Source organism: Cupressus sempervirens, chromosome 7 (assembly GCF_028749045.1).
Source record: "Cupressus sempervirens isolate cs-2001-9-10 chromosome 7, ASM2874904v1, whole genome shotgun sequence".
Lineage (NCBI taxonomy): Eukaryota > Viridiplantae > Streptophyta > Pinopsida > Cupressales > Cupressaceae > Cupressus > Cupressus sempervirens.
In genome coordinates, this window is record NC_143124.1 from 619,252,625 (window position 1) to 619,279,648 (window position 27,024).

The window sequence follows — 27,024 nt, forward strand, 5'->3', positions numbered from 1 at the left end:
GTAACATCAAAGATGCTCAATGAAGGGCCAAGACAAGTTTATATACTTAAAGAAGGAAATTGGATGGATAAATAGATTGATATTTATAGTAATTCAGTTTATTGTCTGTATATTCTCATCTAGAGAAGTGCTATCATGATTGATTCAATTCGGCCTAATGTTTCTCGAAATTGAAAATCAGTTTTATGCTCTTTGCTTGTATATATAAGTTATATTTTTGGCTAAGTTTTTCTTCCTCAAGGGATGTGCTATGTCTTATTGTTCATTATTATGTTTTGTTGCTTATCTTCATTTCTAGTATAAAATTTAACATGCATAACTATCTCAAGGTTTATCTATTAGAATATATGGAACATCTGGTTATTTCCATACCTTCTATACCACTTTTGTGAGACCTATTACGAAGTAATTGGTAAAATATATGCTTGTTATTAACAGAGACCGAGAGGTCTATATATACAAAAGAATGAAATGATGTTTTCTTAGGAAACAATTATAAAGAAAAGAAACTTCTATTCTAGCTAAAAGAAAACTAACATTTATCTATAGACTAACTAAATATTAGAAACATTTTAATATTTACAATAGATTACAAATAGATAACCATAAACTAATAATAGAAGCTTATCTATTATTGTAATACCCTCCCATAATGGTTAATCTATCCACAACACCAAGCTGTCCTTTGAGTTTAACAAACTTATTAGGACCAAGAGGCTTGGTGAGAATGTATGTAGTGTGATCTATGGTAGGAACATTTGGAAGTCTATTGTCCCATCTTCAACCAATTGTCGTTTGTAGTGACAACCTACATCCACATGCTTGTTTCATTCATGGAAGATTGGATTCCGTTTTAATTTGATAATGCCTTTGTCATCAACAAACAAAGTGGTCGGTCTTGTTGGTGACATCTGCATATCCCCAAGTATCTGACGACGCAGACGACGCCCAACAACTTCACAACTTGCCTTGACTGTCCCTCTACTAAGCCTTTGTAGAGGAAACTGTCTGTTGCTTCTTACTGGTCCATGTACGACACCGGATCCCAAACTAAACATATCTAGAAGTTGACTTTTTGTTGTCAATAGATCCTGCCCAATTTGAATCCATGAATCCACTAAGTTTAGTAATAAAACCTCAAGAGTAAAGTAGTCCAAAATCTGTAGTGCCCTTCACATAACGAAGCACATGCTTTGCTGTCATCTAATGATTAGGTTTCAGAGCTGTTATAAAACGTGAGATGTAGCTGACTGCAAAGCTGATATCAAGCCTAGTAGCTTGCATACTAGTTGCTTGTATGTAATATCATTAACAGGAGGAGAATTGGACTTGGCTGATAACCTGAGACCTCTCTCCATGGGTGTAGATGGAGGCTTGCAATCTTGCATACGGAATTTGTCTAATGGAGCCCTGTCATATTTGGAATGAGAGATGAATATACCAAAAGACTGTTGCCAAACCTCAACACTTAGGCAATAGTACATGAGTTGAAGGTGAGTCATATCAAAAGACTGGCATAAACTATGTTTGATTCCTTGAAAAAAGATGCCAAATCGCCAGTGATGATCAAATCATCCACATAAATAACCAAAAGGATGATGTCATTGTTAGTAGTCTTGATATACAAATTTGAGTTTGAAGTACTCCTCTGGAAGCCTTGATCACTGAGGTACTTATCAATTTTCATGTACCATGTCCTAGGGGCTTGCTTTAAGCCACAAAGAGCTTTCAACAATTTGAGAACTTGATGGTCTTTACCAACAGCCTTGAAACCAGGAGGTTTTGTCATGTAGACCTCTTCGTGAAAATTACCATTCAGGAAAGCACTCTTGATGTCCATTTGATGGACCTCTTAGCCAAACTGTGCTACCATGGCTAGGACTAATCTGATTGTGCTTATCTTTGCAGTAGGAGCAAATGTTACATCCCAATTTTTGACTCAATTTAAAATGTTCATATAGCCATTGAGGTTTCATTTGAAGTCAATTGATAGTTGAAATTTGTTATAATCATGTGTAATGGTAAGATGATTAATCGTTATAATTTCATATGAAGATGACATGCTAGTTAACCGTTATGATGATATTGTAGATAAATGGTTATTTATCATGAATTCATGGCAATTGAAAAAGTGGTTAGCCGTTATGATCAATTAAGATTAATAATTTGTTATGGTAATATGATTTAACTGTGGAGAATTTTCTTATAGGGAGCATGTCAAAGGGGTGGAAGCATTGTCTGAAAAGAATTGGGCATAGGGGCATCACCATCACTGGGCAAATCGGTATGAATGTTGAATCACCATGGTTGAGGACCTAGTGACTGCATAACAGGATACACACATTGAACACACATGAACTAGTTGGACAATCAATCAAACGTAAAACATTTTAACAAAATCAAAATACGTACCTTTAATGATTTATATTGACATTCTCATCACTTCAATTAATACGTATATAGGTATGTGCACATAGGTATAAAAGTATGATGCCATCATAGTATTAATTTATACAAGCTCATATCTATTAAAATACTTATACCTAAATATTTGTTTACCTTGAGAAGATATGAAGATAAAATTATCTTCCAAGTAATACACATATTTGGATCTGCATACCTTAGTAGGTATGACCTTGGACAAATGATAATAATATAATGTTACCATTCGAAATTATATATATATATATATATATATATATATATATATATATAGGTATAATTTAATAATTATCCTTTTTGAGTTAGTAACGTTCAAATTCTTCCTCATAATTATTTATCTTTATAAGAGGCAAAAATGTACACTTGGCATCTTTTATAGGTAATTCAAGAAGTTGATATTTCTTCCTTATTATAACTGCTCAAAGAGTCACGGCTTCTTGGAAGCCTTTATATTTTTCGAATGCCTTATTTTATTTACAAGTCAAGGAGAACCAAAAATCGAAATTTCTGCACTTTTATCTCTCTTCCTTCTTTTATTCATCTTTTTATTTGTTGCATATGGATTAAGGACTATTCTGAGTCATAGCCTTTTATCTGATCAAAGCTCTGCATTTGGATACGTATATCAAAAGAGCTGATTGTATGAAAAATCAAGCTGAACTTCATACTTTAGTGATCAGGTTATGTGGTCAGCTCTCCCGTTTCATATTGTTTTATGTTGACACACTCAAAATTGCCGATGTAAGAATTAATTCGATGTCTCATTACTTGACTATGTATTGATTAGCATATTTGATGAGTCCATTTGCTCCATGATTAAGTCTGAATCAAATATATTTTGTTATGCCAAGACGCCTCTTGTTTCTAGGCATTCAATCTACCTTCTTGTAAATTCTTAAGAAGTTCTCGGGTCATAGGAATTGTATTATGACAGTAACGAGATTATATTATTCTTTTCACCAATTGAAGTTCAGTGAAGGAGTTGAATTACTCTAAGATTTAACACCTAGGACTCACCTAGTTGGATAGCCAAGAAAGAGGGTGAAGAGGTGAGAGAAAATCTGCAAGAACATGAAACCAGAATCAAAAGTGATTCAATGAATTTATTACTTTTAAAAGAATCATTAAATATCTCATGCATGTCCACTTAATTTTTCCTGTTGTCAAAGTCGAGTGGTGGGATCAAGTACCGATTGGCTGAGTGGCTGACAAGGTGTTCCATGTCTAGTTCGGGTAGGGAGGGCCTTTCTATTTAAAAAAAGTGTGGGGATAAGTTTAAGGTCCATGGTTGGGTGGTTAAGCCCCTAACAATGTTTCTCCTCTCCACAAGATGTCGGGATGTGCATCAGACAAAGATAAGTTAAGCATTCAAACATTTATTGGTAACAAATATTTTACTTTTATGATGTTTATTCAAGTGGAAGATACGATGGATTGAGTTATATCATTGTTTCCAGTTATTCCTTTAAATGAAAGCAACTCATCATCAATATAATTGGCAACCAGTTAGATCGGTTGATCTTCCAACTGGACATGGAATATATCTATATGCAGGGGATAGGTTTATCTGATGGATTGATATTTCAGTCTTCTATTTATTTGAATAATGAATATGAGCGTATTTTCCTAACTGAATGTTATTGCCCTGATTGATATAGTGGTATGTGATGCCCTAAATGATCCAATGGTAATTGATGCCCTAATTGATACAATGGTATGTGATGCCCTAAATGATCCAATGGCAATAGATGCCCTAATTGATACAGTAGTATTTAATGCCCTAGATGATGTGTTGGTATTTGTCATTACGATAAAGTAGTATAGCTATTTGTTCCTTAAGAGGTATTTTATGGACTAACCTGGGGTTTGTAGAAGCATCCCTTGATAGTTTTCGGTTTTGAATTCTATGGTATGTAGATTTTAAATTCCTTGGTAAATTCATTGATGGTATCTTCAATTGTTAGTTATGAGATTTCCATTTAAGTGATTATAACTGTTAATCTCATTCACATGAACATAACTGATATAACTGTCTTCCTATAATATGAAGTAATAACTGTATTTTTTTGATAAGGTAGTTGTTAGTTAAGACCTGGGAAAAAGTGGATGTTACAACAAAGGTCTCCTCATAATTAATGCCTTGACGCTGAGAAAAGCCCTTTGCAACTAAATGAGTTTTGTACTTATCCAAAGTACCATCAGATTTGTATTTGTTCTTGTAAGCTTATTTGCAACCAATGTGTTTCTTCCTTGGTGGAAGATTAGAAAGGACCCAGGTGTGATTCTACAATAGGCTCTAGTGTTAAGATGTCATGGCATTTTTCCACTCTGGAATTCCTTTAGCCTCAGAATATGTTTGAGGTTCAAACACACTATGAGTGTTGGCCATGAGAGCAAAGTTGACAAACTCTGTAGGTTTGCTTTTTTTCCAAACAGTTTTCCCATCAATGAGCTCGTCATCATGAAGATCAGCAAGTGTCTTAGCCCACCAGTTAGGCCGGGGAGGAGAACAACCAACATTAGTATTAAGAGATGCTTGGTGATGAGGTTCGTCATGAGAAGAATCCGGATCAAACTCAAGTGAAGCATCTACAAATCGGGGTGATCTTGCAAGAGAAGCTGAAGGTGTCTGGACAGGGATCACTGATATAACTGGAGCTATAGGAGCTACTAGAGCCCTCCCATCAGGTGGACCTAATGGAAGCCTAACTCCCAAATCATGAGCTTTCATAGGCTGGTCTGCTGGATCAGGAATAGGAGAAATCGACACGAATGGTCCTTGCTGCTCATCAAAGACTATATCACGATTGTACAGGAGACGAGATGTCTCAGTGTTGATCAAGCAGTTGGCTTTGTGAAGACTACTGTATCCAACAAACATGAGTTTCCGACTCTTCACGACTGCACAGGAGACAAGATGTCTCAGTGTTAATCAAGCGCTAGGCTTTGTGTCTGTGAAGACTACTGTATCTAGCAAGCATGAGTTTCTGACTCTTGGCATCCAACTTGGTGTGTGATGCATCCGGGATCCAAACTAAAGAAAGGGAGCCAAAAACCTTCAGGTGACTGATTCTGGGCTTGTGACCTGACCAAGCCTCTTCCGAAGTCTTACCTTTAACCGCTACTATGGGTGATTGGTTCAAAAAATAAACTTAGTGTTAACTGCTTCTACCTAGAACTTCTTCGAAACATGTTTGTGTTCAAGCATGGATCGAGCCATTTTGGTGATTGTTGTGTTTTGTTGTTCAACTATACTATTCTGTTGTGGTGTGTGGGGTGTGGTTAATTGGTGTTTGATGCCATGAGTATCGGAGAAGCTAGAGAATTCATTAGATCAAAATTTCCTACCATTGTCTGATCTAAGAGTAATAATAAACTTCCCATATTCTTTTTTCAGCTAAAGCTTTAAACTTCCGAAATACAGGAAATGCATCTGATTTCCTTTTAAGAAAATACGCCCAAATTTTTCTACTGAAATAATTGACAAACAACAGAAAATACCTAGACCCAAGAATAGGAGTGACCATAGGGCCGTAGATATCGGTATGAACAAGCTGAAGTACCTGAGAAGCTCACCATGAATCACCTCTTGGAAAATTGGATTTTCTTTTTCATCCAAACTCTAGATGAGGATAAATATATTGATCGGGCAAAAATAATTACAGACATGCTTTATGAAGAACTTTCTCAAGTTTATGGAACAACTTGTTTTTACGTGTCCTACTTATTTTACATTCTAACCTATTGTAGGGAATGGGAAAGTTTGCCACACTAGGTTTGCTCTGGACAAATGGCTATTTATGATCACTACCCCCTATTGTAGAAGAAGAGTTTTGAGGACTTTAGAAGTCTACAGGACACATTTTTGGCAAAACTTGTTTTTGAATTACAAGGAAAAGAGAGCAAGAGGCTGTCTAATGAAGCCATTCAACTAGTTACAATCTATGACAACTTTCTCCTACATTTTTCTAAATTCACATATCTAAGGGTTGGTGGGTTCCAGGGTGAACCATTGAAATTACCCAAGTATTGTTTGGATAGGTACATACTAATTGAAATATGCAAACAAATGGCTGAGGTAGATAAAAGTTGGAAGGTTAGAAGAGGTTCTGGATATGGTTTTCCTATTGAACTGGGTCATTACCATTGTAAAAGCATTCAAGATGCCTTTAGGTTAGAGCTTGAAATAAAGGACACAAATCTAAAGCCTTACCATGCTAGACCCAAATTTGATAGCAAAGGCTTTGTACAAACCCAATTTGAACTAGACTCAAAATTTACACATGAACCTCACACGGACGATTATTGGGCAGATTGTGAAGATGAAAGGATGAGGTTATGGTCGAGGTTCACTCTGAGACAAATTATAGATTTTCACCTTCATATAAATACATTCGAAGTAGAAGAAGCCGAAGGTGAAGAAGTGCTTGATCCTAAGTTACGAAACAAATTGAGGCCCTTTCCCATACCTAAAATTGATTGAGTAAAAAGGTTGAATATGAGCTCCAAATAAGGACTCTCGGTGTTGTGAATAGAACTAAAGAATGGCTAAGAGGAAAGAGGAAGCTGAAAAAGAAAGAAATAGGGCAAAATCTTCATGTAGATTCAACAGCTTCTAGTTCAGCCCCACCTTGTAAACATACTGTTGAAATTGCTCAAATTCCTTCTGAAGGTAACAAAGAACTTGAATTGAAGTTGGAACTTCCTATGCAAAAGCAAGTTCAAGTTCAAGTTCAATCAACCTCAAGAATCACCTGCTCAAGAAGTCAAAGGAAGAAAGCAGAAGAACCAGCTAGCCAGAAAAGGAGCTTAGGGGAGCCAGTTGTGGTGACCTTGGATACAAACCCTGAAGTGGGTGAATTTGCAACAAAATCTATTATGGATGGTTCAACAAATGCCACGGGACAAGGAGAAAAGCATGTGATAGATAACACTAGTGTTCCTGATGCACAAGTTGTGGGTAGCCCAATAGACTTTCAAACCCCACAAGCTAAAGGTAACCCCAACACTTCTAATTGGTTTGACCTTTCTGTTAATAAAAAGCACAACATTGTGCTTATAACTGTCCCCATGGAAGACATGGTTAGCAAGTGTTTGAGAAAGACACCTAGAACTAAGAAGCCAAAAGTAGAAGCTATGTTTGAGCTTGTTGAAAAGACCGGGCATTGGGTTGCTGATGTATATAAGACGACCAATGATAGAAATGGAGATGAAATCATGCCTCAAGACTATATTGTTGAAAGAATTGACCTCGGTTTGGCAACAAGGGTGGCTCATATGAATTTTTTTAAATGCCAGCAACCAGAAAATTGCTAACAAAATATTGAAGGATTGGAAGGGTAAATAGGAAATGAAGCAATCCATGAGACTCATAGCAAAATACATCTATGCCCTACAAGTCCTGATTACCTAGCTTTACTAGATGCCACCGATAGTGAATGTGATGCAGGCAAGGGATGAATAACTAGGGCCAAAGGCACACCTAGCCATCCAAACCACCCTAGAAGAGTTAACACAATGGAAGCAAACACAAGGAACAACACCAAGGAGAGAGAGAACAAGGATATATTTATTGATTCATCAAATATTCAACATACATGCCCAGCTATAAGGCCTTCTGGGTTACGACCAATTACAAATGTACAACTTCCTAATCTCCAAATCAACTTTTTAAATCCACATGTCTTTTCTTTTGAACTCTCCCCAAAAATCTGCCCTAACCCTAAACCTAAACACCCTACTTATACTTGCCAAAATGGCTTACGGATAATTCTAGAACATAGAGAAACCACAAGTTGGCCCTCATCAAATATAATTAACTATACCAAAATTAAATGTGAGCAAAGTCGGTCTAATTGGAACTAGGCAGAATGAACTAATGTGCAGGATTACAAAGAAACCCAGGATGCTCCTGCATCAGGATGTTACCCAGCCTACTAACTAGAAATTCTTGGATCAAATGAAAAGGGACAGAGCATTAGCCGAGATGTTCAATGATTGGATTTGCTTCAATGATGGCTAATGGAGTAAATTATATTACAAGTTTTATTGAAACTAAGCTGCAAGTAGACAAGGTAGTTGGTGAATTAGAGTCAGAATTCAATACCTGGGAAGCAAAGAAGGTCAAGTGGGATGAGTACATCATATAAATTAGTAAAGTGCAAGCTTATGGTGTAATGAAATTCTTGGCCGAAAAGCCTACTGTTGGAGTGGATGACCATCTCCTATTTGTAGCTAGAGCTAACCTCAAATGGAGAACAAGGTCTGGATGAATCATCAAAGCTGCACAAGGGGATGAAATTCCTTAAGGAAATCCTGGATAATGATATCAAATGCATCGATATTAGATTGATGGAGAATGAGAAGCCATATAGTGGAGCTAAGGAAATAATCACTTCCTTCATAAACAAAATGAAGATCATGAATGAAATCAAGGAAATATCTGTCAAGGATTTCACTAATATCTCCTTAGTGGACTCCATGTTAATCATATGTAGGGATCATCCCGAGGCCCATGAGAGGAAAATGGAGCATATCAAGAGTAAAAGAGATATGGAAGTTATGGCTCGAGCACATAAGAGTTCTGCAACAAAAGGAGCTGATTGGATTCATGGCAACGTACAAGGAATGGAAAGAATCAGGTGGTGGCCTTACCGCAGATCAAGAACAACAAGCCAATGCCTTTGCTCCAGCTAGCAATTAAACAAAGGATAGGAACTTAGTGGCTTATAATGTTACTTTAGTATAGTTTTGTTTTAAGATATGTTTAAGCTGCTAGGTAGTTTACTGAATCCTGTGTGAGTCAGTTTTAAGATTAAATCTTGGCCCTGTGTGGCTATTTAAGTTTATTTCGAAGACTTTGAGAGGGCCGGTTCTCTGGTTTTTCAGAAGACTTATATTTTGACATTTTGCTTTGGATCTGTTAAAACTTTATGCAATACAACATATATGAAATCCTGTTGTTTTATATCTGAATTACCTGAATTTTGGATCTTGTGGTTCGTGAATGCATACTGTTCATTTTCATGTGGATATTAATGACATGTGAAGGTGATTCTTATTTCATTGTATGATATTTTTCTACCTAACGTAGCAGAGAGAAGTTGTCTATGTTTGTTGATTTTATGATCTCATTGTGATACACTGCCACATGGCTTATTATCGTAGTCAAATTTGAGTGGTTCCTTAATCTGCACATTCTTTTCATATTTATGAGCTGAATGTTAATGCCTTAGGCTTTCTGGTTAAAAGTACTATTAAACATTCTCTTATAATAAGAGTTAACTGAATAATCTTTTAAGGAAGGAAGCTGCACGTTGTAAATGCAAAGAGCTTGCTAAGAAAGAAGCTCATTTGTTAGTATATTTGTTTTTCCTATTAGTGGGGATAGAATTGTAAACTGATTAAGATTTAGAGAGAAGGGAAAAACTGTTCACTAACACATGTTATTTGGGAAAATGTTGTATGCTGCTGCCTTGCCATATGCTGATTGCATATACTGTACCGAGTGGTGTGATTCCTACCATATAGTGTCAATACTCCATGCGGCTTGACTCTTCTTTTCCATACAGTGGTGATATAAGGAGACCGTACAAAGTCTACCAAGGGGCTGTACAGTGGTGATATTTGAGTGTTGCTGCCAAACTAAGCCTGTTTTATGCAGACCGTACAGTGGGTTAATGTTTGCCTGTAGAAGGATTTTTTTTGGGGCCTACGTTGCTTATGGATAGAGCTCGCCAATGTTGAGATACCTGGTTTGTATTCACAAAAACAGACAAATCCATAGAGGATGAATGCCAGATGTTAATGGCGCCAAAGGTGATTCTTGACTCAAACAATGATAGCATTTCAAATTTGCTAGATCCAAAACAAATTAATACAAGCAAACTAGGGAAAGGGGTGAATCCCACCAAAACGGCGCTAGGCAAATAGGGAAAATCTTTCAGTTCTGAAATGACAAACAAAGCAGAGCTCCAACTGGAATTTGTAGAACAATAAAATATTTCAAGTCGCCTTTATAAAACATCCTATATGCCGGTCATAAATACCCATGAGAGGAAATCTCCGAAGGGTCACAACAAGTGTTGACACGGCGATAGACACCTATGACGAAACAATAAAAGATGGGCTTGAGATATACATAAATCAGTTGGGACCCCAACTACCATTGTTATTATTTTGTTTTTATTTAATGATTGGGATATTACATAATAATGAGCATGAATTGAAAATGTGTGGTGAAAATTGAGTTCAAAGTGTTTAGGTTAGTAGTGGGCAGCAACTTGATTTGTTTAAGTGCTCTGCACAAGTCCCGAATAAATATCCAAAGGGCCCTTTCAACAAGGAAAAACCTCTTCTCGAATATGTTATACTTAGGGATGAAAAGAAAAAAATTCATGGGGGACTAGGGTGTGGGATTGTCATGTTTGTTTGGATGACTTTAGAAGCAGCTATACAAGGATGAAGTCTCATTTTTGGACATTGCATGCCATGGGGCTATGGCTTGTCCCATTTGAACAAAAGAGAAGAGAATAGAGCGCCATAGATTGCACATGGAGGTTGAAATTGGGAAACAAGGTTTGGAAATGCCCACACCTTTTTTCAAGTACACAATCATCTAGGCCCATGTCATCTACTATTGGTGGTAGTCCTATTGAGACGAGGGAGGAACATTTGAATGTATGTTTAATGCATAAGCACTGGAAGCTACAAAGTCATCCATTGTTATTCTTTTTTGCTAATGCTATCCCATTTTATGCAGCCTGATCCTCCTATTTCAAAAAAATGGTAAAGATATGGCCATTCCCCCTAGTGATCATAAGCTGCGAACTGCCCTCCTAGCCAGAGAGTATTCCAAGGTTAATGTTTTGTTGGATGATATTGAGTGAACTTGGCTTAGTACATGCTGCTGCTCCTAGGTATGTTGAATCAAAGACATGAGATTGGTTGAATTCTTGCAGAGTTACACATTTGTGTTAAAGCAGAGGATTGATAAGTCAAACAAAGTTGATGCTTTGAGTAGAAGACAAAATTTTCTGATAGAGACGAGGATTGGAGTGCTTGGATTTGAGGAATTGAAGAACTTGTCTGAGGATAACCTTGATTTTGCAGAGCCTTGGAAAGTTCACAGAGAAACTATTGCAACAGATTGAAGAAAAGGGTTATACTATTTCATTCAAGAATGTATGTTATTTAGAGGATCTCAATTTTGTATACCTTGAAGTTTAATGAGGGATAATCTGATTAAGAAAAAGCATTGCAGATTCGCTGGACACTTTGGATTGATAAGTCAGTGACTTTGGTGAGAGAGAATTATTTTTGGCCTCGCATTCATAGGGATATAAGAAAATATGTTCAAAATTCTAGAATTTATCAAGTTGCTAAGGGAAGTAGTCAGAACTTGCAATTCTTGGAATCCCTTCAGATCCTTTGTCTTTTTTGTGAGACTCTTTCTCTTGTTACTTCCTGTCCTAGAGCTTAGTCCCTCTTGTTTCTATATAACATAATGTTTTCTGTAAAATTATTGATGGTTGAGAAGCTAGTCATACAACAAATATTTCATTCCCTGCCCAAAGTTATCAGCTGTTTCTTGTTCTGTTTTCTATTCTGTATAGAACTTCCACAGTAGCATAAAGCAATTTCCAATAGCATGCCTTCGTATTGATAAGCCATACGTATTAAAAAATTTAATGTTAAAACTAAAGGTTTCCTGTTTGAAGAGAGCGGGTTGATATTGACCTATTCTCTTTTAACATTTGTTGACCCTCTCCCTGAAGGAGGATCTACATGCTTCAGGATATTTTCTTAGAATTAATTCTACATTTCTTTTTTTTCGTATTTTTCTTTTGATAGTTTTTGCTTGAACACATTTTACATTTGTTTCAAACTAAAGGATTTTATTCAATGAGTGTGCCTGGTATGGTAAATTATCTGAATTGTCCCTGCAAATGCATGTATCTATTATCTGTCTGCATCTCAATTGTCAGCCTTTCGTCTCTACTCTTTATAATTAGGGGCTGTTAACCTAAAGCTTCATTTTTTATTCATTATAAAACTATATTAAAAGTTTGTGATTGAGAAACCTTGAAGGGTTAAGTCTTACAAGAACTGCAATTTTTCTTTGGTCTGAGATTAATATTGGTTGTCTTTCTTTCTTCCTCATGTATGATAGTGTTTCCAATGTACCCTGCATATAAATGATAAGGTTTTCTCCAACAATTGTTTATTTTTTCACCTTGCTTGTTATATTTGATAAGAGCATGTTTATGAAATGCTCAGTTGCTTCAATTATCAAGCTCTGTGCTTTGGTTTTAGATTGTGGAATGGTCTTTACAAATTCATTTATTTTTGTATGCTCTTTATCATGCCCGCCTAAATATTAGTAATAGTGAAACTTGGAAAATGAATTGATTATTCAGGCTGCCTGAAGAATGATACATGGATTTTTTGATTTCACAGATAAAAAGTTGTGGAGAGACCAAGTGCAATTCTGTGTTCTCTGCACCATTACAGGGATACCTATTTGGTATACTCTCTGCTTGCCTTTCAGCACTAGCTGGTGTCTATACTGAGTACCTTATGAAGAAAAACAATGATTCATTGTACTGGCAAAATGTACAGTTATATGCGTAGGTATCTCTGTATCTCAAATTTAAATAGTTTTGCATATTGCTATGATGGTTTCTTGATATATGCTGATGTGTAGGATGGTAGAAAAAATAATGAATGAGAAAGTCCTTGGAGTAAGTTGGAACTCTTTAACAATGGAGTTGAAAAATATAATTATAGGTGCATTTGACACTTTCTAGATTGACCTATTTACACATAAGCTTACTTTACTTTGGCATTTTAGTCTTTTGTTCACTTTTTCAAGTTGAGATGTGTACCTCCCTTTTGGACACCTGTTACATCTTGGCTTGCCACTTGCATGAGCATATATCACTTTGCTTAGAAGTGTCACACATTAGTAAGGGTAGTCGGTAGTCGCCTACCTTCTCACTTCACTTGCTTGCCCATATACGCCAACTATAATGTACATTTTATTTAACTCTTTCACAATATCAATAAAGCTTAGTTGTGTGCTAATGGTTTTGTGGTTTGGTCTTTGTTAGGATTTACAATATGGTGTCATAGCTATTACAATAATAGATAGCTTCTATTATTAGTTAATGGTTATCTATTTCTAATCTATTGTAAATATTAAAATGTTTCTAATATTTAGTTAGGCTGTAGATAATTGTTTGTTTTCTTTCACTATTTTTTTGGGCATTTTCATCTATTTTTTTTGCACATCTAGGACTGAGAATGATGCCAAGGGTTTCTTAAATCCCTCAGTAACAGATTCGTGCCCAGAAACTGTGTTTTTTTGTTTCAAATTCGCCATTGATTTCAAGCTTTTTTCAGCCTAGGACGTTTCTTTTTGAAACCCTAATTTTTGGGCTCTAATTTTTTTCTATGCTTAGATTTTGAGTGGGTTTTCCAAGAGCTCAACTAGGTTGTCAGATTTTTCTGGGTTTCTCAATTTTTGAACCAGTGGATCTGGAAACCGACAACATATTCTTTCTGGGTTTTTTGAGCTCTCTTCTAGGCACCCCTTCAATTTTTCTGGGTCTTTTGTTTTCTTGCGTCGAAGTACGTGCCTTAATAGATTTTCACCTTTTTTCATTGAAAAACTTGCTATGGCATCTCTGACTAATATTTTGCTCCAAAGGAATGCACAATTCAATGGTCAGAATTATGACACTTGGAAGTAGCGGATAATAGCAATTTTTGAATATGGAAATCTTGATTAGATTGTTCTAGGTGTTACACAATGTTCGACTGCCCTTGGTAGTGATCAAGATACATGGGTTCTGAATAATCGAGAGGCGATGATGCTTCTTGTTGTGAGGTTTTCACACATCGCCCCAAAATCTTGGGGACCCCCTTTTTAATCGCCTTTAGGGCCAGTGGAGAAGGTTAGATGTATTTTTCGCCCGGTTTCAACTTGATTTTCCAGAGCTATCAGTTCTATCCTTAGGCCGAATAAGTTCAAAATTGACTTCAACTTGGCAGGATAAGATTGTGAATTTTGTACTTAGACGATTTCTTTTGAAAATTTGGATTTAATTGTAAATTTGAATGATTTTCAAATAAGGAAATTTTTCGTTAGACTTAGGTTCTTGGAAAATCTTATTTTTTTTTGGTGAAATAGAATTTAATTTTGTAAGATGAAGTTAAATTGCAAAATCGATTTTTACTCTAGAGGCAATTTTATTTTTTAAAATTTTAATTATTTAGCAAAATCGATTTAGAGGAAAATTGCAAAAATTGGCTTTAATAGATTAAATTTGCCTTGAAAGCTTTTGGTATTTAATGAAATTGGTAAATTAATATTAAGAAATGGCTTTTGGTTAGCCAAAATTCAACTTCAAGGATGTATTAATTAGCAAACCCTCATTAAATAGAAATTTTTAGCATCCCCAAGGCACCATTCAATTTCGTTTTGCAATTTGTGGTTAATTAGTAAATTAAAAGTGCAGTTTTCATTTTAGAAAATTAAATTTTTGGCAAAGTATTTAAAGTGGGCCACTAACTTAGCTTTAATTTTGTTTTTTTTTTTTTTTTTTTTTTGTCCTCTATAGGACCAAGTCGGCCAGCCTGGGAGGAAGGTGAAAGCTGCTATAAAGGGAGTCCCCTCCCATTTCATTTTCATCAATTCATTTGCTCCTCATGCTTGGGCGAATTTGAAGCAAGGGCAGATTTCCAGACTTGGGCGAAATTGGTGGAAGGCAGTTTTTTGGCGATTTTTGGGCAATTTCTCCATTGCCATTGTTGGGCGATTTGTCTAAGGGCCAGATTTTTTGCGTTTTTGGGGATTTTTGCTCCACTTTGTGGGCTGCGATTTGTGCCCTAGGTGGCAGGTTTTACAGATTTTGCTCCTTTGCTTGGGTGAATTTTGTGGAAGGACAGATTTTTTTTCATGCTTAGCCGAATTTTGTGGGAGCCGAATTTTGTGGAGGCCGAAATTTGTGGAAGACAAAATTCTGATTTTCTAGAGGGGCTGCAATTTTTATATCAGATTTGGGCAATTTTGTTGGGAGAAGAGATACATATGAAAGTTTGATTTTTGCATAGAAGGCAAGTGTTGGATAAGCTTAGAGGCTTTGTTTTCTAATTTGCAAAGGGATTTGTAATTCTTTGATGTCATATCCCGGGTTCCGAAAAGTTGCTGTAAGATTATTAGTTAAGGTGAAAGTCATCATCTAGAGTTGCAAGGAGTGCTTAAGCTGACATCCATTCTTTCGCTCTTTTCTAAGAATTGCACTACTTGGTTCTTCTTGCCTTTTGGTCCACCACTCTACCATCCCGTAATAGGGCGACGAGCATGGAGGATGATAGTGCAAGTAAGAATCCCAAGCGGGCAAACGCTAAGAAAGACAAAGAGGATATGACGCCCAAAACTTCCTTCTTCTCGAAAATGAAGAAAATAATCGATACTAATATCGCTACAGTGGACATGATACGGATGAGGGACAAACTAAAGGAAGGACAATCTCCCTTGGCAAAGAGGATATACAAGAGCGGAATTGTACATGCAGCAGCTTTTCCTCCTACTTTGCCTTGTCCGGAATTGATTATGGAGTGTGCATCCAGATTTGATCTAGACAGTAAATCCATCATTTTTGGCGAAGGGAAGAGAGTGTTGGCCAACATTGGCGAACAAGCAATTGAAGAGACATTTAATATTCCCCAGAGCAAGGGCATGACAGTTGTAATGGTGGATCAGGCGGCCAAATCATTTCAAGGTAACCAAGAGGCCTACTTCTCACATCTAAAGCGGAATTGGATACATGAAGGAAGGAAAGGAGTTAACAAATCAACAAGGCTTACAGTGGCAGATTTCAAGCCGGAATATGGCGATCTCATTGTTCTTCTCAGCCGGATCATGGGCCTAGCTCAAGCTATGCAATTCGAAAATTGGATGTACTTCTTCATTGATGAAATTGAAAAGGGAAAAGGAAAATTATCAAGCATCCAATTACTAATATGTTATGTAGTGACACAAAACTCGCATCAACACTTCTCAAATTATCCGTCGCTAATGATCAACTCTCTTAGATTCCATTCGACAAGACAGTTGCCAAGATATGGGCACATGTCAAGAATCTTCATGGGACTTCTGACAAAAGCAGAGCTTTATATTTGCAGAACACTTTGTTTTCTGTTATCATGGATGAGCGAACATTGTTCCAAGTTCACCCGAATAGGATTCAGGAAATCCGTGATCAATTGCTTGTCATTGGTCACAAGATGGAGGAAGACGACATTGTGGTCATCACTCTTAGGAGTTTACCCAAGTCCTATGAGCATTTTATTGAGACTCTCAACATCATTTGTGGTGTTGATCTGAAATTCATAGATCTCTGCACACTCCTGCTTCAGCAAGATTGATGGAAACAACATTTCTTTAGCAGTTCCAACTACATCTCCACAGAGAAAGCCTTTGGTGCTAAATTCTTTTAGAAGGATAAAGGCAACTCTCAGTTGTCTTCTAGCAGAAGTCCTCTGCTCTAGCTTTATAAAGTCCTTGAAAGAAAAACATCCAATACAACTATTGCCACAAGTTTGGTCACATAAAGGTTGAATGTCGGAAATGCTTAGCTACCCAACCTAAGCAATTAGGTTCACAACCCAAAGGGAGTAGTGTAGAGCACATTGAGCAGACAAAATTTGCCTTTTACACCTTCATAGCTAAAAGACCTGCAGATCATGTGAAGTTGTTTGTGTGGTACATTGATTTAGGTGCCTTTTGTCATTTCACTCATCGTAGAGATTGGTTCACTGACTACTAGCCTTATTCCGATTCTATTATTTTTGGTGTCGGAGAAGAGTATACCGTTGTTGGCAAAGGCAACATTCAAATTCAGTCTTATAAGAGGAATCTAATTTTTCTCGATGTGTACTACATTCCAGGGATGGAACTAAATCTACTCTCAGTCAGTCAGTTGCGACGACATTCTCCATAGTTAGATGTCACCTTCAACTCACATTAGTGAACCATCAGTGATAGGGCGACTCAGTCTATTGTTGCAGTGGGTCTTGAGGATCACTGTCTTTTTCAACTTATTGATTCTAGTGATTCTCAGGACTTAGCTATGGGTGCTTGGTGGTCTTCTGTTACCACACTTTAGCATCAACGGTATAGACACTTAAATGTGCATTATCTCTCTCAGCTTGCTCGGGAAGAGCTTGTCCTCAGTTTTTTAGAGATTCAGACTCAACTTGGAGTCTGTGATGCATGCCAGGCTGGGAAGCAACATCGTACACCTTTCACCAGTGGTGATTCACGGCGAGCTTCTCAGGTACTTAAGCTTCTTCATGTCGACATCTGTAGCCCTATGGCCACTCCTGTTCTTGGGGGTCCAGGTATTTTCTGTTCTTTGTTGATGATTTCAGTGTAAAAATGTGGGAATTTTTTATTAAAAAGAAATCAGATGCATTTCTTGTATTTCAAAAGTTTAAACCTTTAGTTGAAAATGAGTTTGGGAAATTTGTTATTACACTTTTGTCAAACAATGGGGGTGGGGGGGGCGAATTTTGTTCTAATGAATTCTTTGGCTTCTTGGATACTCATGGCATTAAACGCCAGTTAACCACACCCCACATACCACAACATAACAATGTAGTTGAATGTCGAAATAGAACAATCACCGAGATGGCTCGATCCATGCTTGAACATAGACATGTTTCGAAGAAGTTAACATTGCAGTTTATCTTTGAATTGATCATTCACAGTTGCGGTCATGTGGACATGGGTCAAAAGCAAAATTGAAAAGAAGTTAGGGAAATGGAACATGAATTACTTGTCCCTGGCTGGAAGAGTGCAAGTTTGCCAGAAAATCCTAGTTGTGTATACCATCTACGACTCCTCAACATGGCTATTCAATATAGCCCACATCAATTATATTCAAAAAGTGATCAAAGAGTTTTTGTGATTAGATGACAGAGGTAAGAAAAAGAGGCATATAGTGAAATAGGAGTGGTGTGTCAGAAGGAAAGAAATTGGAGGGTTAGGGCTAAAAGATTTGAGGCGGCAAGGGTGTGCACTTGTGGTTAAATGGTTGCCAAAGCACTCCCTTGGAAGGTTCTAATCGGAAACAATGTCTCTAGAGGGGTCCCCTACTGGGGAAGAGCTTGGAAAAATATGCACATCCATGATCTTCCATCTGGTAAATGAAAAATCAAAGTATGTGGGTCTGAAGTGTTTAAAACCATTTGGAAAGGATGGGAACAGGTGAGACAGTGGATTGGAAGTAACAAGGTGACGGATTGTGCTTTTAAACTATGTGGTGAGAAATCCCCATGGTGGAATTTGGAAAGCAATGGGAATTCATTGGCCCTATTGCAAGGTTTCTCAGCCAGATAGTGGTGCAAGAATGGTATCTTGAGTTTCAATAACTTGATCAAAGATGGTAGCCTGATTAAATGGGAGGACCTTAGCTCTAATTTTTCTCTTCCACCCTCTCACTTTAGAACCTACTCCATTATTAAGGAAGCCTAGTCACAAGCCAAACTTACCTTTCATTGCGGGCCCCCCATTAACAGATTCACTGAGCTGAGATGGCTTGATGGATCGCCAGTGTTAGAAACCAAAGCCAAATTGGTCTATAATCTTTTGTCAGATTCCTTGGCCATCATTAATCATCTTAATGCTAAATGGCACACCAACCTATACCAACCAGCTTGGGCCAAGGTTCTTCAATCTCATTGGCATAGACTTGTTGAATTGAAGATTACTTGTTTTCTGTAGCAAGCCTTGCTTCCTAAAATCCCTGTCAATATGCCTGATGGTAACTCCCTATGCCTATTCTATTTGTCGCCTCCCGGAAGCTGTTGACCACCTTTTCTCTACTTGCCCTTTTGCCAAAGGGGTTTGGTTCTTTGGAATCAATTTAGATTATCATATTTCTCTTTTTCATGTCATCACTGGTCACATCCCAGATTTACCTAAGTTCCTTAATGATTTATGGTCTACCTTCTCTTCTTTGGTAGTTTGGCAATTGTGGATTATGAGAAATGAGGGTATATTTAAGAGTAGACATAGGGTTCTTATTGAGTCTTTGCGAAGACTCATTATCAGACACATTTGTTTACAGGTTTCCATTGTTTTTAAGGTCAGAGGTCAGAAGTTCCATCAAGTCATTAAAGAATGCACGAAGATTTTAAAGAGGAAGGATCTATTGTTTGATCATCATGTGGAACTAGAAGAGCCAACTGAAGATAGTTGCACAATGAAAGAGATGTTGAATCAAATTATAAAGAAGAAAAGAGCTTCTAGTGCCGCGCCACCTTAAGGAGAACAACCTGATACAACAACCCAGTCTACACCTGGTGAACTTTCAGAATTGGCAACAACTTTAATTATTCCACCCCAAGTGGAGCCGTTGCATGTCATCATAGAGGATAGGGACATGAGACAAAACCACATCTCCATAGGTGAAGTGCTGGACAAGATGATCCCTAACAACAGAGTAGGGAACACCTTGATCTTTGTACAACATGCTGCACAGATTAGAGCTGGAAGGAGGCCTACTATCATTGTATGTCTTGTTCCGAGGCCCCCTGCTATCCCTCTCACAACAATCCTTGACAACCCCTTCAACATCATCATGGAGGATGGTCCGCGGTTTTGATGGACTGAGGGCTATGTTGCCTGGACCGCTTGGATGGCAGAGTTAGTGGATTAGATTCTATCCTGTCTATTCTAGTTTGCTTTTTTGTTAGCCAGGTGTTTATGGTTGGTATGATCTGAATAGGCTCAGATCTTTGATACTATTGTCATGCTGGTTGTGGGTTTTCTAATACTTTGATACTCTAAATTTCTCCACTTTGTGGTTTATTCCTTTTTTTTGGTCGCTTTATACTTAATAGAAAAAACCATATTGAGAATTGAATATTATTATATAAAATGATAAAACATAATATTTAAATTAATAATCATAATTTATAAGTGATTATATTATGCCTAATATATACGACAGGATTAATAAAAATAATAATATTATTAATATAATATAGGTTATTATATAATATACATTTTTAACATAATTATATTATTAATATCATAGATGTAAAAATCGCCTGAGGAGATTAATCGCCTAGGCCTGAAAAAGTTTAATCGGGAAAAATCGGGAAAAAATCGGGGAAAAAATCGGGAACTAAAAAACCACTAAATTTTAATAAAAAAATGCGATTTTTTTACAGAATTCAATGTTTTTTTGCATCTAATGACTTAATTACTAACAATACATAAGAAACAATCATGTTTAGATATATATCAATGCAAAAAGAGTTATTAATTGGTAAATTACTAACAAGTAAGTAGTGACAAGTTGTAAATTACTAACAACTAACAAGTTCACAACACATGAGAAGTATTCTCATAAATAAAGTGTCAAATGTAAAGAGTTCAAATAAGCACATCAACATGACTACAAATAAGTACAAATGTCAAATACAGGACTACATCTTCCTCTTCCCAGTCACTTTACTAGCGAGTGCGGGAGAGGGTAAAGCTCTAGAACTAGAACCCCGCAGGGTTTGTGCCCGTGTCTGTGTCTGTGCCAATGCAGGAGATGGTGTAGCTATAGAACTAGATGTCGGTATCTCCACATTCGCTGCGCGCAAGATGTCAAGGTCCTCTGCAGTAAGCTCAATGTCATCATCCTCATCATCGCCCTCCTCGATGTCATCCAAATCGATGTCATATCCAGTTCCACCCCCTTCCTCCTTCGCAGCCTCCTCCGCGGCCTCCCTCTCCAAATTGGAGATGTCCTCCTGTGTAAATAAGGGAGCCTGCTCTTGTGCCGTCCAATCATAATAAGGATCTATCTCATCCAAATCGATTGGCCCAGGCGGATCTTGTTGCGCCTTTTTCATGCGCAATTTAAGATTATATTGCACATAGACCATGTCATTCATCCTCTTTTGGGACAACCTGTTTCTCTTTTTTGTGTGGATGGCCTCAAACAAACTCCAGTTGCGCTCACAATGTGATGCGCTACAAGGCTGTGATAGGATTCTGAGAGCAAATTTTGCAAGATTTGGAGTGCTTGCACCCCAAGTGGTCCACCAAGCCACTGCATCACAAAAATTGTACAAGTTAGAAAATACTAATAGACAACAAAAAATGAAACATAAATATTAATTTAGCATTTGAGATTCAGAAGTTTGCAAATGTATTACCTGGGGTTTGTGTAAGCCTTGCTCTCTTGCAGAGAGAAGTGGAGAACACCTTGCCTCCTGCTGAAGTGAAGATCTCCTGCTCAGCGATGATTTTATCTCTTGTTTCCTCGCTGGTTACCATCTTTTCGACGCACTCACTTAGGCCTCTGATGACCTCTCCATCAGGATCTGCATATGTACCATCAGCCCTAAAACCAAAAACCAAAAACAAATAAGTCTTCCAATTTTAGTACACACCCAACACCCTACGAAAGCAAAATGAACTCAAGTCTTTGTTAACTTAAATTTGAGTAAGAATGAGCTTACAGTATACCTAAAACGTGGGTTGAGGAAATATCCTGCTGCATGAATGGGTTGGTGAAGCTGATTATTCCACCTTCTATCAATGATCTGCCAAATGGGTTCATATTTGATGCTTTCCCCCTTGTAGTAATTTTTGACAGATTCTTTGGCCTTGTCCATGGCCTCATATAGTTCACCCATTGGCGTTTGGTCTCCATCAACCAAACGCAAAACTCCGACTAAAGGCTCAGACACCTGCAATATAAATTTGAAATTAGTTGACAAGTTACAAAATTATTATTTACTTGAGTTACAAACTTAGTATGTTATAAAGTTGTAAAGTGCAAACTAAAACTTAAAGTTTTGTAGTTACCTTTACTATTTCATCAGCCTTATCTTCAAAATATTTATCAAACACAATCCGCACAACATTCTCTCCTTCACTCTTCTTTGAAAATGTGGAAGCAAGCCATTTTTTGGAAACAAACATTTGCTTCAAAGAAGCCAAATTATCGAGAATGCTTTGCAATGTCAAAAAAATCGTTGCAAACCTTGTGACGGCAGGCCTGACAATTTCTTTGCCATCAGTGTGCTCTCTCATCAGGCTAAGGACCCATGGGTGATTGTATATGTATTTTGTCACCCGCCTTGCATCCTCCACAATTGGAGTGACCCACTCAAGTTTGCCCATGTCCTCCAAAAGAAGGTCAAGGACATGTGCTGCACACGGGGTCCAAGAGAGAGTGGGGTGCCTCTGCTGTAGGAGTTTTCCTGCCAATTGTAAAAGCAAATACTAATTAGTTTCCAACTTTTCAAATATATCAAACTATTAAAAATTCTTGTTGTGAAATTCACAATGCACATGCAACATAAAATTACGGTTTACCTGTTGATACATATGCAGCAGCATTGTCTGTGATGATTTGCACCACATTTTCAATGCCAATCTCTAAGACCATATTCTCCAACATCAATGCTAATGTCTGAGCATTTTTTACCTTGTTGGAGGCATCGATTGATTTCAGGAACACCACATTATCATTACAGCAGGCCAAAAAATTAATTATGGTCCTGCTCTTCCCATCCGTCCACCCGTCAGAAAGAATGGTGCAACCAAATTTTGTCCATTCTTGTTTCTGTTCCTCAACAAATGCTTTGGCCCTCTCAACAGCATTTCCAATAAGCCTACAAAAACAAAATTTAGTTATGTCTTAGATTCTTAGTAATTTAAAATTGATTTAGACTTTAGTAATCAACATTCTAATTTCTAGATAAATTAATTAAAATTTAGAACTAAGTAAAAAGTTAAAAATTAAAAGGAAATCGAGTGTAATAAAATTATTCGCTTACCTGCCACCCAACACAAAACGAGAAGGGGACTTGTACCCCTTTCCTGCAACTGTCAACCCTGTGGCCAAAGCCTCCCAATAGGGACTGTCAACAACACTAATAGGAAGGTTGTTGAAAACCCAGAAATCTGCTAGTGCATTGTCCAACTGGTCATGGACCTCCTTATTCCATCTAGTGGCCTCTAATGAAGGTTGTGCACCAGGTGTGTGCCTCGTCACAAAATAGCTCCCTATCCCAGAAGCACCTGCTGATCCTGATGGTGCGGAAGTGCTAGGAGGTGTAGGAGTGGGAGTGGGAGTGGAACTCGTGAAAGAAAAAACACCCTGTTTGCGGACACGCGGCCCACGATAAGAGCCAGCCATGCTCTCAATGGCTGCCTCCTCCTCCAGAACATCAATGAAACTGCCCTGGGTCTCTGCTATGGCTGCCCTGACATGCAATTTATTCCGCTCTCTTTGCAATTTTTTTTGCTCTTCAGCTGCGAGCAAGGCATTTGCAAACCTTTTTATTTCTTCTGTTGTATTCTCACAAGGATTTGTATCATGTTTTGAGATCCCTGCGATGTGATATTTGAACCGGTAAATGCCCCCGGATATTACTTTTTCACATCGAATGCAAATCACTTTGGTTGGTTCATCAGGTGCTTCATAGGCATATTTCCATGCTTGATCTTTCGCATTCTTTGGCCTGGTGCCAATGTAGCCTGAGGGGCATGGAGTCAATGGCCATTTGTCTACCATTTAAAACTGCTGCGGGCTGCCTACACATACAAATTTTTAAAAAAAACTATAAATAAATTATAACAAGATCAAAATTAACAGTTAAACAAAGAATTCAAGCAACATTCCAATAACAGCACCAATAAATTGAAATCCAAATAACATTCAAACAAACTAGCTGCTAGGGTTTCAAATTTTTTTAGAAAGGGCAAATTTTTAGCATAAATTCGATCTAGAATGGAAAAAAATGCAAATGAATGCATTTAATCTTGCTTACATTCATCAAATGCATTCCTAACTAATTAGGAATGTATTTTTATCCATTTACATGCAAGAAAAAAAAATACAATCTCTTGCAAAAACAAAAAACAAAGATTCAAATCACTTACCTAGTAACGAAGAAATCGAATCAAAAGGCCTCCAAATGCACTTGATTCTGCCTATTTCTTGCCAAGAACTCCTTCTCTATCCTCTCCTCTCCAAAACACCCTAAGCAATGTAAAAACATAATGAAAAAAACATGTTTTTTCGTCACTTTATGTGACTGCCGGGCGCGAGCGATTTTTTGCAAAAAAATCGCGATTTTTAGGCGATTTTTTAGGCGATTAATCTGCGATTTTTTGGAAAAAATCTGCAAAAAAAAATCGCGATTTTTGGGGCGACTAAATCGCCGGCCCCAAAAAATCGCGATTTTATCTCGTATCGCCGATTAATCGGCGATACTCACATCTATGATTAATATAATATACTTATTATTTATGTAAATATGTGACTGTAAGTTTGAAAATTATATATAGGGAGCATTAAGATAGAAAAATAATATAGAGAAATATGGAAAAATAAATGAGATATATAATTTTTTGGCTTGTAAAAGTCTAATGGAAAAAAAGAAAAAGAAAAAGAAAAAAAAAAAAAATATATATATATATTTATATATATACACACATAATATCCTAGTAAGGGACATTACAATTGGTATCAGAGCTAGTTTTCCTGCTAGCCTTTAAATTTTTGACTGAGATAAATTTATAGAAAAGTTATATTAGAAGACAAATTTGCAGTCAACAAGGGTTTATTTTCAGAGAAAAAAGGATTTTTCTGGATTAAGGTTTTTTTTGCATAAAAAATATTTTCATTTGCCATATTGAATACCATGGAAAGATTTTGAAGAATGGTGTGGTTGCATTGTACAATCACACTCAATTTATTTCCTAAGCGTTGGCTTAACGAATGAAAAAAGATTACATTGGACAAATAAAATTTTACAACCTCGACCTTGGAATATATCAAGCACCTAAACAAGACTTCACAATTTAATTAATTTTTTTTTTGAACGATCTGAACATTGCTGTTTTTTTTGAACATCTATTCTGGATTAGGGTTTTGGTAACTATAGAGATATTTTCCATGGCTCTTGACGATTCTCAATAGAAAGTATATAAGAAAAGTAAAAACACAATTGTCATAAGGAAGAAGATGAGGGCATATCAGGAGAAAAAATAAAATAAAAAAATAATATTACCATTTTCCAATTAAGGGTCTCAATGGCGAAGGACATAGCTGAAGTATTCACGATAAAGTACCAAAAACTTATACTAAACGAAGATATCGAGCAACATATCATTCCATTTGATGACAAAAAGGGTCCACGGGAGTATAAATCAAATTATGGGAAGGAGGACATGCAAATGTAGCAATGATATAATATACCATTGAACAAGTTCTACTCAAAAGAAAAAGACAACAAAAATACTGATTGGCATATATAACGAGGGTCTTGAAAGCGGATGTAAGCAAGGTGAGGATTTCAGACATCAAGCCACATGAATGGTTTGTCAACCCCATAAAAAGGAGTGTTTCAAACAAAAAACAAAGAGCATTTCTTGTTCAGGAGACACAAAAATTCTTTGTCGTAATGACAGTTGTGTATTTTGACACTGTGAATTCCATTTGGCTCACAAAGGCAACAATAGTGTGAATTTTCAGTTTGAGCATTAGCCGAAGATTGATTGTAATTCCTGAGACTAGTCATAGACTTGGGCATCCAATTGTAACCAGCAGTGGGAGTAATTTCTAAATCTGATGGAATGATGCAATTGCATGAATTTGAAACAATAGTATTACTCTTTTGAATTGTTTGTGAGTTTCGATGATGCGATGGAAGAAATTATTTAGTGGGGGTGCAAGAGGTCTATCGCATTTATTCTTGTGAGAGTTTACCTTGCCCGGTGAGGGTATTGCATGTTACTCCCGAAAGTGCTAATTAATATAGATTAAGTAAGGGGGGAATGAACCGCTAAGTGTTTGTCTGAAATATTAGACATATTCTTCTAATTCCTATTTTCATTTGAATATGCAATGATTTGATTATGCTCCATTTAGCGTTCTGGAAGCTACAAATTTCACCTTGGCAACTAGAAACTATTTTTTATGGTTTCTTGGAAGTCCTGCAGGGGAATACATGTAAGATTTGATCCAATTGTGGTCTTCCATGCTTGAATATAATATCAAAATTCTGTCTGATGTGATTTGGAGCCATTACAGTTTTGAAAATTTGTATGCACATATCCAACTCTGCACCACTTTATCAATCAGTGAGGTAAAAGTATGTTACTTATTAATCAATTTGTAAAAATAATATTCATGCTCAGATCCATTACAAATCTAAGCTAAAAGAAAGGAATAGGTTTACCATATGGGAAAGGCTTGTATAAATCCAACTAACGAGTTATCTTGAGATGGGTAAAGGGTCAGCACCCCCAAAAATGCCTTGAGTATATGCCTAAGGCTTGGATCCTCGAAACCTTGAGGGAGCTCATTGAGTTTGGTGTCAAAGTGACCTATTGTGTATCTCATCAATCCTTCTAGGCCAGAGTTATAACCAAGATAGCATAACCTTTTCAATTCATAAATAGTTTATTACTAACTTACCTATAAGGGTAGCCTCAAGAGAGAGAACAAAGGCCTATTCAAGGAGAGGCTAGTGGAAATCCAGCCAATCGAT

The 27,024-nt window shown here is 36.9% G+C and overlaps 3 protein-coding genes across 3 annotated transcripts in view; 1 reads left to right on the forward strand and 2 right to left on the reverse strand.

Moving 5' to 3' along the window:
* The window catches only part of LOC149548226 (Nucleotide-sugar transporter family protein), an 80,280-nt gene that overhangs the window by 31,206 nt on the left and 22,050 nt on the right, over nt 1–27,024 (forward strand). Inside the window, exon 5 of the mRNA XM_089792277.1 lies at nt 12,901–13,070. Coding sequence (XP_089648403.1) covers nt 12,901–13,070 — 170 coding nt within the window. The remainder of the gene's footprint in view (nt 1–12,900; nt 13,071–27,024) is intronic.
* On the reverse strand, nt 20,840–22,661 carry LOC149548228 (uncharacterized). Its single transcript, XM_089792274.1, has 4 exons — nt 22,325–22,661; nt 21,983–22,206; nt 21,670–21,857; nt 20,840–21,563 (listed from the first exon to the last, which is right to left on the reverse strand). The coding sequence occupies exons 1-4, from the start codon at nt 22,640–22,642 to the stop codon at nt 20,947–20,949; spliced, it is 1,347 nt and encodes a 448-aa protein (XP_089648400.1). The 5' UTR covers nt 22,643–22,661; the 3' UTR covers nt 20,840–20,946.
* Nucleotides 22,825–23,673, reverse strand: LOC149548229 (uncharacterized). The gene is made up of 2 exons (XM_089792275.1): nt 23,302–23,673; nt 22,825–23,136 (listed from the first exon to the last, which is right to left on the reverse strand). The coding sequence occupies exons 1-2, from the start codon at nt 23,661–23,663 to the stop codon at nt 22,827–22,829; spliced, it is 672 nt and encodes a 223-aa protein (XP_089648401.1). The 5' UTR covers nt 23,664–23,673; the 3' UTR covers nt 22,825–22,826.

Excerpts from the sequence above, each read along its gene's own strand:
- LOC149548229 (XM_089792275.1), bottom strand. The coding sequence starts at position 23,663 with ATGGCTGGCTCTTATCGTGGGCCGCGTGTCCGCAAACAGGGTGTTTTT. Across the intron at positions 23,137-23,301 it reads CGTTTTGTGTTGGGTGGCAG|GCTTATTGGAAATGCTGTTG; the intron begins GTAAGCGAATAA and ends TTGTTTTTGTAG.
- LOC149548228 (XM_089792274.1), bottom strand. The coding sequence starts at position 22,642 with ATGGGCAAACTTGAGTGGGTCACTCCAATTGTGGAGGATGCAAGGCGG. Across the intron at positions 22,207-22,324 it reads AGGCTGATGAAATAGTAAAG|GTGTCTGAGCCTTTAGTCGG; the intron begins GTAACTACAAAA and ends TTTATATTGCAG. Across the intron at positions 21,858-21,982 it reads TTCCTCAACCCACGTTTTAG|GGCTGATGGTACATATGCAG; the intron begins GTATACTGTAAG and ends TTTTGGTTTTAG.